The following is an 18,481-nucleotide window of genomic DNA, read 5'->3' on the forward strand; positions in this document are numbered from 1 at the left end:
ATAATCAGCATTTTTAAGAGGAATAATTCCTTAAAAGTCTGTTTGTACTTTTCCACTCCTGAGTTCAGGAATTTTAACTGTATGAAGACTGCAATAGCAAGGCTCAAGGAAACAGTTATTTTTCTAAGATGGCTTCAGGCTAAGAAAGGGCAAAAGGAGCTTCATTAGCTCAAAAATAAACTCAAAAATAAACTTGCCTTTTTCTGCCATTACCCAGAAATGAGCAAAATCACAAGTCAGGAGTGCAACTATGAAAACATTTCCTGAATACGTACACATAAAAAGAAACTTCTCGAAATAAGAAGTTATGGGAAAGATCTACAGTTCACAAATCACAAGTCCTAATTAAAATTTTCATTACAGGATCCTACCATTCACCCTAAAGCTTTATTATCTACTAGACGACTCACCATGCAAAGCATTTATAAAGCTTACCTGCTTGTTCAGAAATTCTTTAAAAGCCTCTTGTTTTCTCTGCATCTGTTCCTTCAATTTATCCTGCTTCTGTAGTAGTTGCTCTTGTATTTTCCGTCGAGAAAGAAGAGCTTCTCTTTGTGCATCTAGCTGCTCCTGCAATTCTTTCAAATACCGTTGCTGAGCCTGGATGCTTTCTGATGAGGCCAACATCCTATCCCTTAAATTCAGTATTCCAGAATAATTTAACAAAGATGCCTCTCCACTTTTGGATGTCAAAAATTCCTCAACGCCTTCTTCATGAGATGAAGTCACAGGTTCAGTACGAGCGGTGGGCTCGAGGCTTGTTTTGGTGGTGCTCCCTACAGACCCCTGCTGACCTGCCGAAAAATCAGCTGTGGCTGCCTGCACCACATGAGATCCTGTGGCTGGCGTAAGGGGTGCTGTGAGTGGAGGCTCTTCTACAGCTTCTGTTTCTGTTTGGTGGTCAGACATCACCTGAGATGATTCCTGAAAGTGCTCTGCTTCTGAAGGCTCGGAGGAATCCTCTGCAGGCAAAGCAAACCTAACGTGCTGTACATGTGCTTCTGTTTGTGTTCTGACTGCAGTAACATCTCGTGTCACTACGGCTGACGGTAACCGGAACGGAGACGGCTCTCTGGCCTGATCAGGGGAGGTTTCCAACAGGCACACTGGTTCCTGTGAAGGACAGCTCCATGGCAAGTTAAACTCTCCATACTGCAATTTTGACGTTTCTAGAAGCTGTGCATGTCTACCAGGACAAACATGATGCGTTTGCTCCTCGTGGTTTTGTGATGATGTGCTTTCAGGAACGTTAGATAGGTTGGAAAAAACAGGTGGTGACCGTGCATGGTCTTCTGCATGAACTTGTTCAGGGGACTGGTGCTGTGTCCGTTGCACTCTTTGCCTCTGTAGAACTGCCTCTAAGACAGGCTTCAGCATTGATTTTGTTTCCACAGAGCTTGAAGGTGTTACAGAAGCAGCTGAGTATCTTTCCTTCAGTTTGTTCTGATACTCCTGTAGATGCTTTCTGGCTTCTTCAATTGTTTGTTCGTGCAGCCTAAACACACAGAAGACATTAGTATTTCCAGACAGGTGCAAAGACTAGCATTTTCAATAATCAAAGCAATTTAAATTATTTTGAAGCAGAGAAGTCAGAACTTGCATTTTGTAAAGTAATTTACCTATTTTGCTGTAGAAGACGCTGTTGATAATTACGGATCATCTGTAAATGGCTGTCTTCTCTAGGGCTTCTAGTTTCTGACACAGCAGTACTTCCAGACTAATTGAAATTGAATAATTTTAAGTAGAAGTATACAAATAACTCACAGAAAACTGTTAAGGCAACAATCTTAAACTGAATCTTTGTTTTCCCAGGTCTACAGAAACCTCTCTGTACCACCACTTGAAGTCTGTGAGATTTCAGCCTCAGGCACTGAAGTTAAAGCAGTTTTTGGAACACGTGGCCTACAGCTACAGTCTCTTGGCAAGTCTAGCATATACCATTAAAGTCAGCGTGCTTAGCTCAGGGAGGTAACTGTACCCAGTTGCAAAGTGAGGGAGCAACGATCTAATGTTTGCTTTTATAAGGCAAACAGATTCTTTGAAGAACAAACATTGTTCAAATGGTTCAAAATTTTAAAAAATAAAAAAAAATAAAAGCTACTTTCCTTCAATATCCACAATAAACATCCTTTCATTTAAGTAGCTGTTTAGGATTTAGACAAAGACAAAAAGGTGTAGGTGCTTTTTTTCTTTACTTTTTTCCTAAGACTTTTTTTCCTTCAAAAAGAAGGATATTTGTTCATGTATCATCATTATACAACTCTAATCAGATTTTCCTAGCAGGTATTCTATACATACTTGCTGTGCCCAGAACTATGCAAAGATAAGCAAACATTCAAAGTGTTTATCTGGTATCATGGGAAGCAGAAGCTCTAGATTAGACAAAGAAAGTTGTGGTCTTTATGTATAAGAGCTTCTTCTGATTCATGGCCTAAGGAATAAAAACAAGGTCTTGACCGACAGAATTTAAAACTAGCTATTGGTGCTCTCGATTCTTGTCAAATAAAAAAAAAAATAATTCACACACACACAACTTTCTACAATTCTTCACCTCCTGTTCCACTTTCTTTGGTTGATCTGGAGAAGGAACGCTGCAGCTTTGTACTGGCTGACCTTTCTCTTCCTCCTCCTCTTTGTTCTTAGCCTCCTCCAAACAGGTTTGCATTTGGAGCTTCAGAAGATCAGCCTCCAAACGTGCTTTCTTGTCTTCGATTTGCTTTAGCAAGGCCAGCTGTTCCTGTTTCTGTTGCTCTATTTGCTCAATCTATTGAAAAAAAATGTACAAAACTTGAGGAAAAAAACACCCCCCCCACACACAAAACTTTGCTCCAACTTGCAACTTGTACCAGAAATTTTATTGCTTATATATGACAGGCTTTTCCAAATTGTAGGAGGCCTTCAAAAATAATTCCAGTTTATTAGAATACTTTTAGTTGCCTGGCTAGGTATTTCAAACAGTTTCAGGGACTGTTAGTTATTGTGCTATTTTCATCTACCCATTAACAGAATGGATAAAAATCAAAATGTAATCATTCAAGATAAATTATAATTTTCCAGAGGTTGCAAAGGAAGTCCTTCTTTTAAACTGTATTCAGAAGCCTATTTTGCATTTTATAGAGCTTTTCATCAAGATTTCAGTGCATTTAAATGTTAATTTGAGTCTAACGAAATTTTTTAAATTGCTAATGTATAACCAGTTTAAGAGCACTCCATAGATCTCTGAAGTGTTTTGTTTATTTTTATTCTCTTTCCGAGTATCTTTCATCTACAAATCACTTCTATCCACAGGGAGCAACAGCACATATCATTTTAGAATGGAAGTGAAGAAAAATTTCAAAGCACTGACAAAGATGAGGTGGACAACAATTTATAGTGGCAGGGTCTGAATGGGGATGTGAGGAAGAGCAACCTGAGGAAAAGGTAGACCTGAGAACAGTTAATGCAGACACGGAAATAAATACACCTGCACAGATCCACAGTGGGAGAAAACAGATGTTAAAGCAGCAGATCCTTGGGGAAAGTTTCGTTACTCTCCCACACACACACACCTCTAACAGAACACTATGTTGACAAATGTTTCCTGAATTTCTGAACTTTAACTCTACAATTTAACTAGGACCTGAATTTTAACTTATTTTTAATGACTAAACCACCACTACAATACACTGAAAATATAATGAGATGTATCTATTACGTATACACTTTATATAATGAACAAAGCTATTATTTTCTAAATATAACGTAGCATTCATATAGATACAGAAGACTTTTTGCATTCAATTTTTTTAAATTAGCTAGGAAACACAATAATCTGTAAAATTTTCCTGTCACTCTAAACAATCCCAGAGACTTTCCAATATTGTTACACAGATTTTCAAAGTTGTGTATTGTTGGCTACATTTTCCCTAAGCCAAAAAGGTATTAATCTACAATTGGAATTCTCATTAGAAGTTCATTTAAATGTTCATAGCATGTTAAAAGAGCCTATCACAGCATTATAAGCTGAAACATCTTCTGTAAATCACTTTTTACATCATAACTAAGACAAGAAAAGTACACATACATACACTTACCAACTTCTTTCTCTCATTTTCCATTCGAATTTTAGCTGCTTGTTCTTGAGGATGGATCAGAATTGAACTTTCAGCTGCAGCTGTATGTTCCAATGTTTCCACAGAGTCTAAAATATATATGTTATTTAACTGTAAATGCAGTCAGAAAGAGTTTTGGATCATGTTTACATCTTGCTTTACAGTTTCCCTAACTCTCTAAACAAAAATGCACAAGCAGGTCTTGACAAGATGACCATCTTCATCCCACTCTGCCCACCTCCATAAGCTGGAAAAATCAGGTTTTGTATTATTTAAGCCATTAATGGCCCTTTATCACGTGCCTTTGTTGAATATAAATAATGGCCCGGCTCCAACAGGATTGAAGATAGTTTCTAATCAGATAACTTGATAGCCTAATAGCAAGATCATCCCGAGGGAAAAAAAGCAGTAACTTCTTAGGGGAAAAAAAAAGAGGATCTAAAACTGGCAGTCTCTGGGAAAGTGATCTAATATTTAGCTGCTGCACAAAAAGCAAATTTTCATCCTGTACTTCAAATAGCAGCATGTCTTCAGCAGAGGCACGTTTTAACTCTTGCTACACTTTCCAGTCCCCTGGAATTACGCTGGTGTATCCACGTACATGACTGAACTAAAGCACTTAAGCTTATTTAAAACAAAACCACAGCAAGCACCTTATCAAAGTAGAAAAAGAAAAAAAATCACTTTAATAGACTTCAAAAAAAAATCACACTTAGCATACAAATTCACCAGTTTCAGCAACAAAAGAGCACAGGCCAAGAACAAAAAGGAACCCAAACTGCTTGGGCTACCAAACAAAATGGAACATTGGACTGCTGTAAATTCCTGTTTTACCCTGGGGCCGTCTGGAGTGGTGCCTTGAGCCCAGGAAAAATACATCACTACAGACACATCACTTCATGCTTGTCTGTAGCACTTCTAGCTGTGAATCTCTGAAGCATTCAGTTCTTGTGATTTAACGGGTATGGAATTTCAGTGAACAATTTTGCACTGAGAATTCTCCTCTTGGTTGCCTTTTAAAACATGGCAACACCAAGTGTGACAAAAATTTGGGCAAGATTTACAAGATAAAGGTATTTAGACATCTTTCCTCCCAACAGATTTTTATGGGCAAGGTGAATAAATAAGCAAAAACCTCTCCCCTTTTGTGTTTTCAATGAATCTATAAAACAAGGGCAGAGATAAAAGAACTTTACTCTCTAGAACCATGATAAAATACCACTACTGAAAAATTCATTAAACAACTTTATTACAGTCCACCCTCATAGATCTTGTTGTTCCTACACAACATGTTTAGATTTAAGTACATACTACATACCTTCGGCTTCACATACTGAATTTTTGTGTTGCTCACGGTCAAGTTCTACATCACAGAGCTGTCTCTCCTCACTAGGAATTGTGCCAGATTCAATAGTCTCAACTTCACTTGGAATCTCTCTCTCATTTTTTGATGTCCATTCCTCTTTTTGGCTTCTAATCTTGTTCAGCAACTTCTTTAAGGCAAGTTTTGATTGAGATTGGTGAGTTTTTGCCTCTTCGTGTTCTGTAAGGAATATAAACCTTTAAGTTTGGGGTAATGACTCCTCACATCATAGAAAGCAAAAAATCTTTATTTTTTTAAATTGCTCACACAACTGGACAAATAGCTCAGCTATACTGTCAAGTTGTCAAGGCTTAACAAGTATTTTCTCTTACTTGAAAGAAAGAAGCAGCAATTTGTCTCAGGATGCTATGAAAGGAGGGCTCAGCCAGTTGCACTACCTCAGAGTAATATTAAGCCCAAATTCCACTGTTGCAGAAGCCAGCAGCACTATTCTCCTAGTCTGTATGCTTCCACCCCCTCCTGTGCATTACCTCTGGCACCATAATGCATCACAGACCAAAATATGGATAATGCCAACAGAGGGACATGGAAAAAATGCTTGGGCACACAGCGATGTTCACTAACACACCTCGTTCACATTGCATTATCCTGTTGATGCCACAAGCAAAGAGTACACACACACTACATGCAATTATTGGGGCCTACTCACAAGATGAAGCAACTCGATCACAAACCTGAGCATAAAGGACATACAGTAAGTGGACTTTCTCACAAAGTCAAACTTCAACACAGCTACTCACTGGACTAATAGTTCAAAGCACACAAAACATGTTTAAGTTCATATAGCAGTGCCATCCCACCATTTGGGGTAATTATAAAGGAACTATCACAGCTATTAAAAGTATAGTTCTTACATCAATTAGAATTATTCTCAGTATATTAACAAACCAAAGAATATTAGAAAAGAACTCACACTTCTATTTTAAATTTGTATTTTATAGAATTTATAGAATCACGGAGTCACAGAATGGTTTGGGTTGGAAGGGACCTCAAAGCCTACCCAGCTCCAACCCCCTGCCATGGGCAGGGACACCTCCCACCAGACCAGGTTGCTCAAAACCCCATCCTGCCTAGCCTTGAACACTTCCAGGCATGGAGTGTTTGTTAGAATATTATCATCCATGACAAACATCATAATTCACTTAATTCTGAAATATTTCATAGTTGTTAGAGCATTTTAGTACTTACACATTTTAGCTAAATCTAAAGTTAATTCATTTAATATATCAAATTGCAATCTCTTTTCTTCTACCATAAAATCAAAAAGACTAAGTTAACATTTGAAAGCCTTACTTTCTGATTCATCAGGGACCTCCCCTTCTGTCATCTGTTCTGATTCTTGTCGATTGTCACAAGCAGATTCTTGCTCCAAAGAGAGATCGAGATCATTATCTTGAGATCTATCAGAAGGGGTTGGCAAAGGTTGTGGCTCAAACTGCAAAATCAGGTCTCCTTTCATTTCTAATTAAAGGAACACAACCACAAAAAACGGCCAATCAGAATAAAAAGCAAACACCGCAAGACACTGAGAAATTCCAACATCGATTTGTTTCACAACATGTTTAATTCAACTACTTTTACCCCCCAAAATAGAAGACCTTTAAATTTAATACTATTTAGATCATTAGGTCTTTTTAATTCAGAACTTCTACAGTGTTTTCCAGTAGAATATTTTAAGTGTTTCAATATAAAAGGTTTTAAAATAAAAGGCTCGTCTCCGTGCAAAAAGCATTGCAGGAGAATCCCAGCAAACTCATCAGAAAAAAGGAGCACCCTGACCTGGCTGTTCATGGGGCTGTCACATGGGAGCCATCAACCCCATGGTCCAGGTGCAAAATCCTGGAAAATGAATCCATGGGAGAGGATTCAGGATCTCCTTATTGACTGAGGGTTACTGCCTACAAGGGGTGTGGGACACATGGGAAGAGCACCTTAATATTGTACTAGACTTATTATAGAGAGTTAGGGAAAAAAAAGCAGGGAAAGGGAAGGATTAACAAGTCTTAGGAGAAAACAGAGGAATAAGAGCATAAAAGGGGCCAGTGAGTACACTGGTCTGATGTTGCACAGCCTGGTTTCTGGCAGCCTGTCCTGTCTTCTTGCTAAATCCCATTTTTATCTGTTTTCCCATGTGAGGAACTCTCTACTTTGCATGCGTGCACATGTATGGGTGCGTAACAGACAGAAAGTGGAGTGTAAACAAGAAAGTATGCATATTACATGGGCATATGTACCAGTGTGCAATGACTAGCAAACAGCAAGCCAGACTAGCCAGGGAGAACAGCAAGAGGCTTGGAAAGCCTGGGAAGGACAGAGGGTTTACAACTTGGCTATTGTAGGATCAGGAGATCCAAGCCAGCTACAGGGGAGATTGCAGGAGGCTCAGGCTCAACTTAGAAACATGCTGGCACACACACATGCATTTCTTTGACAGACAACTGAGGGTATCTACTGGATAGCCTAGGTATTTACAGTCAGTTACTGCAGGCATTCATAGTGGGTGCCTATATTTGCACATACGGGGGGTCTGTGTATCACTAACTGGAGCAGAGCAGAAAGCCTCAGCTGTTTGCATGCCCAGGAGCCAGCAAGTGGGGAGGCTGAGGATCCAGGGCCAGCTGCTGGGTACGATGAGCTTCTAAAACCACCTTTGTGAGGGATCCATAGCACAGATTGAGGATAACAGGGCACGCGTGCACATGCAAGGTAACTGGAGGGCTAGAGGGTCTTTAATCAGTTCTGGACTGACTGGGTAATTAAGACCCGTTTCTGGGGGATTTAGGGGGGAGATAGAAGGTGTATGTACACGCAGGGCTGGAAACCTCAGGGATGTGTATGTCTGGGGAGAGACCAATTGCTACAGAGATCTGTACTGTACGTACAGACATTTCCCATGAAGTAGCCTTCAGCCTGTTCAGCCAGAGCAGGGAACAGAATGAGCCAATTTGTGATATTTGTGTGTACTGCACAGTGCTGTGTTCTACGTACTGCTGTGTACAGTACGTAATCCTGGTTTGCAAGTGTGCATCCACCAGGAATAAACGCAGAGCCCCGCTACTTGCTGTGCCCAGAACAGGCAGCTGCAGCAGCCTCCCACAAACTACTCACGCCTGTCCTCACTGTACATATCTTCAAAGGCAAACTCCAGCTCCCTCTGCCAGTCATCTTTTATTTCCATCCGTTTGTATGCGGGTACAAAAAGCTGCGGTGGCATCTGCGCCACCCTCTGCCTCCTGCGCATCCGATCCATGTTCTGCATTTGTTCAAGTTCTTTCAGTATCCTTTCCCTGTCCTTCAAGGAAAGGGGTGAGAAACATTTTGTGTCAACATTTGGACAGCTGTATGTCAGGACTGATAAAATACTTCCAATTTGGTTACCACAAAGTTTAATTCTAAACATTTAGCTAATTTTGTTCTAGGGAGCAGGTTCATTTCTCAGGGGAAGACATTTTAAACACAGCCAAACACACACTACCTAAAAGATCTAATGTTAAATGAAGAGCTGAATTGTACACTGTAGGCCAACTTTCCTAAACAGAATTAAATCTGTTTCCTGAAGTAAAGGAGTATTTCCTTCAATAAGCTATTTTTGTTAGTATATGGTACTTAAAAATAAGAGTTGCTAAAGTAAGCTAATATTCTTGGTGCAGCACAATGACACATTAAAGCTATTTTTAAAAAGCCTCATTTAGGGCCAATCATATCTCAATTAAACACAGGAAGCCGTGTTTGAGAGATTTGTGTTGTCTGTCACTGTCACAAGCTTCTAAGTAGAAAATCCCTTCCCAACAGTTGCTTTTACTTCTTAAGGAAAATAACATCAATATTTCCAGATTTCTACACTAGCAGAACCTTAATTTAAAGTAACTATGCTGATTTTTTTCCAAAAATTAAAAAAAAAGTCTGTTGGCTTTTCATAAGAAATATTAATAATTTCTGAGAATCTCATAGATACTTTGAGATGTGCCATGATAAAGTCATGATGAAGCTCAATTTTATTCAGCACAAGCTTTGGGTACAATATGATAACGAAGTGGTATGCCCACAATCAATATAAAACAGTATTGAACAGTTTCCTCTCCTGTACACACATTTAATAGAACAAATTTTACACCAACAACAGATTGAGCATAACTGCAAAGACACCCAATTTGAATCCAAGTATGGATTTGAAGACAGACTATCAGCATTTGTACCAGCTCATGTCAGCACAAACATGATCTCTGCACTTCAGACAGTGACTGAATTTTCTTTCCTCTTAGATATAAATACACATGGTGCATTCTTACACATTCCACATGCTGTTATTTCATCTGACTTCTGTCTTAAAGTTTTTCAGACACAGAAAAAAAAACATGCATGAATGACAAGATGTAGTAATACCAGAAATTTGAAGCATATATACAGACACACTAGGAACAAAGATGTTAAAAAAAAAAAAGCTGTGGAAAAAGAAGTTCTTGCAACTTTATAGAAACTCAGATAACTAACAAAGAAAAAAGATGGAGGCAGCTCAAAAATTAACAAGGACACTGGAAGAAGGGTACATATCTAAGCATATGCTTTCACTGCATATACACTTAGGTAAGTGTAAGCAGTGTATTATTTGAAGAAGACTCTCTAAACTGTTTCATTAACAGATTCTGCAGAAGTCCTTGGAGTTGAGGCAGAGTAAGTTCAGGCTTACTGGCATCTCTTGCTGTCTTTTGGTAGTAAAAGCTCCTTATGCCTTTTGTAAAAAGCAGGACACAAAGGTAGAGGAAATAATCTGGGAGAAGCACCAACCCACAACTGAATGCTCTGAATACTAATTTAAAACATTTATGTAAAATAAGCTGAACATAAGAGAGGGAGAAGGACTGATAATGAGTCTATAGATTTCAATTTTCTCAAAAGCACGTTAGTCAGATTTAGGGTGACTGACATTCTTACAGGTGCTTTGCAAAATGGTACCCATTGTTCTGGTCATAATTTAAAACCATGATATGCTTTTTCCTTGATCTCACACAGCTGTTAAGTAAACAAGTTTATAAAAACAATGGCTGTAGGAACAGTTGATGAAATTAAAACTTTGAATTTGTTGATCTTCCAGGCAGAAAAGTTCTATCGTTAATTCTACCATTAATTATCTAAATACTTCAATCAGTTAGCTCACAAGGTATTACTTCAGCTCAAGAACACCTTTATAGTATAACGAAAAAAACAAGCAAAACAAGGTTCTGAAGTATAGGACTCACAACTTTGTCAAGTTGAATTTTTTTTCCACACTATCTTGTATTTAAAAAACAAAAATTCCATTTCTACTTCTCATTGAACTGACACAGGGGACTACCCTGACCTCTGCCGATGAAAACAAATGAAAAAAGACTTATTTCAAACAAAGGCGCTGTAAAAATAGTCCCTGTAAGAGCTATGGCATTGAATAAGAAAAAAAGAACAGATTATCTGCAGTCTCTATTCTCCTTCCAAACATTTCTAGTTTATCTTTGTCAAAAAGATTTCTTGCCTTATAAACTTACAGAGAGCCAAAATTAAGATGAGCTTGATGATTTTTTGAAAGCATTCTGAAAACCCTATTTAATTCACCTCCTGAAACCACAGCCCCTTAGGAAACCTATAGCTTAGGTAACACTGGTCATTTTGACGTGAAAAACAGGCACGATGTTTACTTTGCCTACCTGAGCCAAATGGACCTTCTTCAAAGCATGACTTCCTCTGAGATGGGCCTTTGTAACCTGCTCTCTTTTCTCCCTCTCTGCCTCTCTGTGCAGCTCCTCCAAGCGCTTCACTTCCTCTTCAGCAGCTAACCGAGCATCTGGCTGGCAGTCAATTAATAGTTTAGTCCACCAAGCTCTTGTGATAGTTTAAAGTCAATGTAACAATAAATAATTCTGTATCAAAACCACTTTAAAAAGGCATACAATGCCATACAAACACTCTCGGAAGTTTTATAGTACTCAACTGCAAGCAAAACCAAACTGTATTTATACATTTGGGAAAAAAAATATATTCATATTTACACATTTGCTAAGTGTTAGGTGTCAAAGCATTCGAGTTCCTAACTCCACTAGGGACAATCGTTTGTATGATTTATTCATTATAGCAGAGCAGTTGTTTTTCCTACAATAGAAGCTAAAATGAATAATGTAATCAATATTACTGATTCACTACTTTTGTGGTCATGGTTTTGTTCTAAACTAGAAGGCCAGAAGTTTTTTTTTTTTTCATTTTCATTTGGGAACAAGAAAGAAAGTCTGCAATGTTTAACTAAAAACAAACACTTCAATAAATACTCAAGTTAAAAAGTTGCACATAAGCAAGGCAGAAGATTGACATTTAGGAATTTTATGATATAAAGCTCGAACCACAGCATCTGCTCTTATTGTTTAGACCTAGTCTTTTAAAGGTCAAGAAAACCTTAAACTTCATGAATGAAAACAAAGCCACTAGAGAGAACGTTCACAAAGAGAAGCTTATTGACTGTAGAGAGTCTAGTCTAAAAGAGGCTGATCCCAAACAAGAATTTAGACTGTGATCTCACCTCAGACAAACCAAACAGCAGATCACCTCTAAAAGCTAAGTCCTTACTCCATCTCTCACTTGTCCAGATCCTCCCCTTCTTCTGATCTGACTTGAGCCTTTGTCTGCTTGCACTGTGAACCTGAGTAAACCTTTCCACCTGGCAAAGCTCTGTTCATCGTTCTTTTTCTCAAATCAAACCTTTGCCAATTTGGCAAGCTGAAAGTGTTGACTGCATGAACAGACAAACGTGAATATGAGGTAAAGACTGGGTGAACACAACTAAAAGAGGAAAAAAGCAGGGCAACTGCAACTGTTCATTTAGCATAAGCCACAAAGCAGAAGACTGCAGTGCCCTAACATGCCAGTCTTGTGAACTCACCTCCATTCAGAGGTCTACTCACATTGCAAAAAGTGTGAGGAGTGATCCTGGCAACAATTGAACACAAAACAGTCCTCAGAAGTTCCCATCAGCTAGGATTCTGATTATTAACTCATATAAAGGCTGCTTTATACAAGTTTCTATTGTTAAACAAGTTCTAGGAAGCTGACCTGCTGATATCTGATAGCCACACACGATGTGCAATATAAAGATACACGGATGCATACGTCACAAACACTTAATCACCTGTTCTCCATCCATTTCTCTATCCACATAAGGTTCTGAAATATGGTAACGTGTGATGGAGAAGTTGCCAGCACCATAGGCCTTCACTGCAGGAATCTTTTTTGCTTCAAAATTCTAGAAAGAAAAGTAGAAATAAGTACAGCCGTATCACAGAACAGGTGTCTCTGACAAAGCAACTAAATGAAAGAGAAATGAGTTCCATACTTTAATTAGTAACAGAAGAAAGCTAAAAATTAAAAACAAACACTAAATTCACTCCTGAAAACATTATGTCATTTCAATATTTGCATACAATTAATAATTAATCACAGCAGCCCAAGGAATACCCAGAGGGCTTAATGACTGAGAGCATCTCACTGCCTACAGCGAACATCTCTGCACAAATTGACATTCAGCACAGAGCTCTGCCTCCCTGTTTCAATAGCATTACCTCAACACAAAAGCACTTGAGCTTTAATGTACAAATACAAAACCCACTTACAACAGCTGACACATCCATCTCAAAGCAGGGCAAGCACAGATCCATAATATAATTATGCATAACAGCAAAATAACATTTCTCAAGTACAGACTTCGCTTATGGAACTCCAAACATATTATTTCCAGTTTATTAGATGATCAGAGAAAAGAGCATTTTCCATAATCTCGCTGAAAAAAGTGTTTTTTGATCATCGTGGATACGTACCTCAAGAGGATGGGGCGGAGGAGGTGGTAGGCTTGCAACTTTTGCTGCCCTTTCTCTTTCCACATCCAGAGCATGCTTGCGTGCATTTATTCGTCTAGTAAATAAATGGGGAGAGAGAGAGAGGAGGAAAAATAATTCAAGCAACAATGACAGCACTGTGTAAAATAAAAGGCAAGCCTAAAAATATAATCATTGACTCCATTTAATTATTGAGAGACAGGGATGGGGAAGCACACTGAAGAGTCAACAGAACTTATACTGAAAGGCAGAACTGAAAAATTAACTTTTGAAGTAATGCAAAAACATTAATAACACGTGAGCTTCTCTGGATCAAAGCAAAATCCTGCTTTTCAGAAAGCTCTGCATCACTTCAACATATTTTAATCACTGAAGTGTGCACAAAGCTAAGTATTTAATCAATAGGTGTCAACTCTACTCAAGCTCAGCTATCCCCAAGAGTACACGATTTATTTTTCATGTCAGCCCAAGTTTGGACCAATTTGTGCCTTTTTTTTTTTCCTTAAAGAGACAAGGAAGACGGTGTCAAATGCAATAGGTCCTTTTTTCAAAGGAGTAACTTTCCATCAAGAGCTGGACTAAGAACATCTCATTTCACCTGTCACCAAGTAGCTGCCAATAACCTGGACTGAAAATAGTAATACAGAGGTGACAGGCTCCCTGGCCATTGAGAGTTGACCAGATCAACTTGTGTACTTGACATGGGGATCCTGGCTTTAAAACTACAAAGTTTTATCAAAATCCATGGGTTTGTCCACAAGCTGATACCCTTTAACACACACACACACACACACAAATCAAAATTAAAAAGCTGCAAACAATCATTGTGATTTTTGCCTTTCACCACGTAACACCATGAAGCACACTCCATGCCTAATGAAACCCAATATCTACTGCATACCGGGTTTGCTCATGAAGTAATTTCTCTTTTTGGAACTTCTGCTCTTTCAAGGCTTTCCTATGTCTCTTCTCTGCTCTTTGCTTCCTTTCTTCTGCTTGCTTTGCCAGAGCTTCTAAATCAGGTTCCTTAATAAAATATTGCATGTGATTAATCCAGGACTTACTCCTCCTACTATCAGTGTTATATTTCAAATTAAATTATTGCTGGTAAGAATCAAAAGCCTGAGATTCCCTTCTATTATATCAGAGTAAAAATCCTCCAGATAATCACTTTTTCTTCTCTATCTCCTGTATTCTCTTCTTGTCTACCACCAACAGCAGTAAGTTTGCCATATTCCTCAGCCAATGGAACCAAAGATTGATGTGGAAACCTTAGCTTCTCTCTGCATCTCTTTATGAAGACAGTAATATAAAGATACTTCAACATTTTAAATGCTGATTAAACTGTACAGCAACAGCACCTTACTATCTTTCAGCCATTAATTACAATTGCCTATCAATGCAAATCTACAGATTTTCACCAAACAACCTCAGCGACCCCTCAAATTAGGCCTACACAAATTACAGTTTTGAGGTGAAAACAGTTTGCAGTTGCAGAATTAAGTGACGCCAGTTCACAATCTGTGCAAAAGCCTCTGAATTCCTTACTGAGACCTTTTAAGTCACTGAAGAAAAAAAAGTTCATCTTCTTAAGCATAGAAACTATTAGATAGTAGAGAAACAAAGTTACTATGTTTACTGGCATATTTGGGACAACTCACCATGTGCAATTTGAACAAATTATTATCTTAATACACAGTATCACATAAGCAAATGTGATATTGTACACACAACTTAGGAGTTTGCACAGCAAAAGCCTCAGCAGATTGGACTACTGGAGTACTTAATGCAGTATTAAGACTGTACAAAACTAATTAAAAAAAACAGACAAAATCATGCAGACTCTTAAACAAGCTTCTAAAAATAATTAAATAGGCTATTCATGTTTAGATGTCTAAGAGTTTCCATCCAGCAACAATGGGGCTATAAATCTTTCCCAATAAAAAGTTTATATTCCTTGTCATCATGCATGGTCTCATGGATAAGTATCTGCAAAGAAAACACATGTAAACATTTAAGCATTTTAAACATTTCTACCTTCCAAATATTAGGACTCTAAGAAACAGGAATATAAAAAAATGCAACCTTGTTATTTCTAAAATACCAAGGCATATCTGTGACAACATTCAGCTGTGTACTTACGTTCTCCTTGGCTTGTCGATGACCCTCACCAACAGCTCTTAAGCTTGATAAAAACAGTTTTTCTAAGGCCTTTATCTTCTCATCTTGTTCTTTCTGCCATTCAGCTCTTAATGCCTCCTCCAACTGATGCAGCTGTTCTTCCCTCTTTTGCTTTACTTTCTGTCTTATCTGTAAGGCAATGTACTTCTGCTGCTCTCTAACCTGTAGAAATAGCATTTATGTTTTGTCAGTAACTTAGTAAAAGCACAGTGTTTTTTGCAGCAATTACTTCCACAATACACGCTCCCTCCTTGTAACTGAAGATTAGATGGAAAGATACATTAAAAAAAAAATCTGTTCAGAAAATACTTTAAAGTTGCCATTACCCTTTTCCAAAATCAGTATCATATACTAAATTTAATCTCAAAGTTAAAAGTTTTACTTAACGTGAGAGAGCAACACACAGCTGATAAACTAAGTGTAATAACTGTTTGAAATATACTTCTTGCCAAAAATACAACACATTAATTTATTAAACTCTCATTATGATGCAACACACTCTAAAGAGAAATGGCAATTATACTGCTAAATTAATGCCTCGGAGAATAGCACAGTGGAAGGCTAAGGGGTAAAAAGTAAAAAGAAATGGAAAAATAACCTTGTGTCCTAACAGCAGCACAGCATAACAGAAATAGAACATAAGATGAGGAACAGACAGGTAATTCTAAAAGGTGCAATATTTAAACCATTAAGAGCTGTGACACTAACAATTTAGTTGATCTAGTAGAAAACTAGGTTTGTATTTGCCGTAAGTGGCTTATTTCTTCTCCATTACTGCTGTCTAACACATCAGTTAAAAGAGGTATCTCTATGTTGATACATAAAAACAAACTAAAAAGATAGATACGGTGAAGCTGGCAGGGATGAAGAGGTTCTGGAACAAAGGCCTGTATGAACCTAACAGACACAGTATCATAAGAAAAATACCTGTTTACTAGCAAATGAACATGACAACTGAAACTACTCCACAAGCTAAATATAAACCCAATGTTACTACACTGCAAAAAGTTAGCTTATATGAAGTAAAATTAGGTTGATTTTCCAAAATTATTTGTTACATCTTTAAACGAAATAGACAACTTGAAAAAAATAGGGGCATACTTGCTGTAGCCTCAGTTTTCTTCTTCTTTCGTATTCTTCTTTCAGAAGCATGGTTTCTTCATTAGGACTAAGCCTCAACTTCCCAACTTTGGCCACTTTTCTCTTCATTTTTGGGAACACCAAACAATCAACTTCTACAAGAACATGAAAAGCAGAAATTTGAGCATAAGTGATATAAGCAAAGACAGCTATAAAAAAAATATTGCCATAATCTCGTTCACAGTTTTTTGTGCGAGTTTTCTTAAGCAGCCAGTTCAAATTATATTTGCCAGTAGGTTTTACTGTGGAACCTGGATCTGTTGGTTTTGCAGAACATTTCCCATTTTCCTCACAATTATTATTTCCATTTTTTCCACACAGACAGAAGAAAAAAAAAAAACAAACTTTTTTTCAGCCTGATACGTAGCCTGCCCTAAAGTCACTCTACTAAATAAAAAATAAATACATTTCTATTGATCTTTAGGTATTTTCATCCGTGAAAACACTGTCCTGAAACAAACAAATAAAACCTTCTAAAAGATAGTTTTGTTATAAAAATCAAAGATGTTTTCACAGTGCACAATCCAGGTAGCACTAACACCATCATGAGGTAGTGTTACACCTGGAAACTTTTCAGTAACACGAATAAGTAATTGTTAGAAATAAATACACTTTTTAGTAACATAAATAACTGAAGCAATCAGGTGAGATGGAAAAACACAATAATTACCTATAAGATATTAACACCGGGTTTTTGAGCCTGTGAATCCCAAGTTTGCTACATGGTAAAGTGAGGACTGTGGCGCCTGTTAGCCATCCCTTACTGAGTTGTTGGATTAAGGAAGGAAAATTTCGAGTGCAAATCAAAACAGGATTTAATATTGGGAATCACAGAGCAGTTGGGGTAGGAAGGGATCTTTACAGATCACCTCGTCCAACCCCTGCCATGGGCAGGCCCCTCTCTCGCAGGCTGTGACCAAAGTCGGACCCCAACGGCCGCACAGGGCACCCAGAGCACACCCAGCGGCTAAACCCAGCCTGGTTTCTCGGCAACGCCTCCAGGGAGACCAGGAGACCTTGAGACCTCCCCCCTCTCGCCGTAATTCTGCCTGGGACCCTCTCCAGCCCTTGGGAGCTGGGACCTGGGCAGCTGGAGCACGTCGCGCTGAGGGGAAGTGAGGCAAAGGAGGAGAGAACTTCCCCTCAACTGCCCACCCGCCCACCGCCGCCATTAGTGCGCAGCCCCCCGCACCTACCCGCCGGCCGCCGCCGCTCGCCGCCAGCCAGCCAATCAGCGCGGGCGCGGCGGGAAACGCGGCGCCCCGGCGGCTCTGGCCCTCCGCGCCTGCGCGCTGCTTCCCGCCGCTTCCCGCCGCAGCATGGCCGCGCAGGCGCGGTTGCGCCCGGCCGCGCGCAGCCCTGAGGGGGGGAGAAGGGGGGGGGGCTCCATGTTCCTTCACAGCCCCCAGCCCATGGCGGGGCTGGGACTGGGTGGTTCTTTAAGGTCCCTGCTCTCCCAAACTGTTCTGTGATCCCATAATTCTGTCGTTCCATGATTCTAACCATGAAGGTTTAGGTGTTGGCTCACCTGGAGATGGTGGAGAACCAAAGTTCAGCATTGCCTCTTGACCCACTAACTTCTCCAACATTTAACTTAATTATTCCAACATGCGTTTGGGGTGTGCTGTCTGACTAAAAGGACTAAATTTAGGCTCTGTTAGTACAGCTGGATGTGCAGTGCTGCTCTGCCTGTCTTCCAGGTGTGCTTACAGCTGGTTAAATGGGTCTGTAACAGCAACCTCAACCTTCTAACTAGTGCTGGTCTTTTATAAGACACTTTTTAACTAATGGCCACACATTTCAAATCTGATACACTACTTGTTTGCTTCTTTGCT

The 18,481-nt window shown here is 39.0% G+C and overlaps 1 protein-coding gene across 1 annotated transcript in view; it reads right to left on the reverse strand.

The window, feature by feature from the left end:
* Positions 1 to 17,541, reverse strand: part of CEP295 (centrosomal protein 295) — a 36,430-nt gene extending 18,889 nt beyond the window's left edge. Inside the window, exons 1-14 of the mRNA XM_032207592.1 lie at positions 17,317 to 17,541; positions 16,608 to 16,741; positions 15,468 to 15,668; positions 14,227 to 14,351; positions 13,308 to 13,401; positions 12,623 to 12,736; positions 11,154 to 11,294; positions 8,584 to 8,767; positions 6,769 to 6,936; positions 5,410 to 5,634; positions 4,074 to 4,180; positions 2,552 to 2,764; positions 1,620 to 1,717; positions 436 to 1,495 (exon numbers count right to left, since the gene is read on the reverse strand). Of these exons, the coding sequence (XP_032063483.1) occupies positions 436 to 1,495; positions 1,620 to 1,717; positions 2,552 to 2,764; positions 4,074 to 4,180; positions 5,410 to 5,634; positions 6,769 to 6,936; positions 8,584 to 8,767; positions 11,154 to 11,294; positions 12,623 to 12,736; positions 13,308 to 13,401; positions 14,227 to 14,351; positions 15,468 to 15,668; positions 16,608 to 16,715 (2,838 nt within the window). The 5' untranslated portion in view covers positions 16,716 to 16,741; positions 17,317 to 17,541. The remainder of the gene's footprint in view (positions 1 to 435; positions 1,496 to 1,619; positions 1,718 to 2,551; positions 2,765 to 4,073; positions 4,181 to 5,409; positions 5,635 to 6,768; positions 6,937 to 8,583; positions 8,768 to 11,153; positions 11,295 to 12,622; positions 12,737 to 13,307; positions 13,402 to 14,226; positions 14,352 to 15,467; positions 15,669 to 16,607; positions 16,742 to 17,316) is intronic.
* Between the last annotated feature and the right edge of the window lie 940 nt (positions 17,542 to 18,481).

The sequence above is a fragment of the Aythya fuligula genome, chromosome 1 (assembly GCF_009819795.1).
Source record: "Aythya fuligula isolate bAytFul2 chromosome 1, bAytFul2.pri, whole genome shotgun sequence".
NCBI lineage: Eukaryota > Metazoa > Chordata > Aves > Anseriformes > Anatidae > Aythya > Aythya fuligula.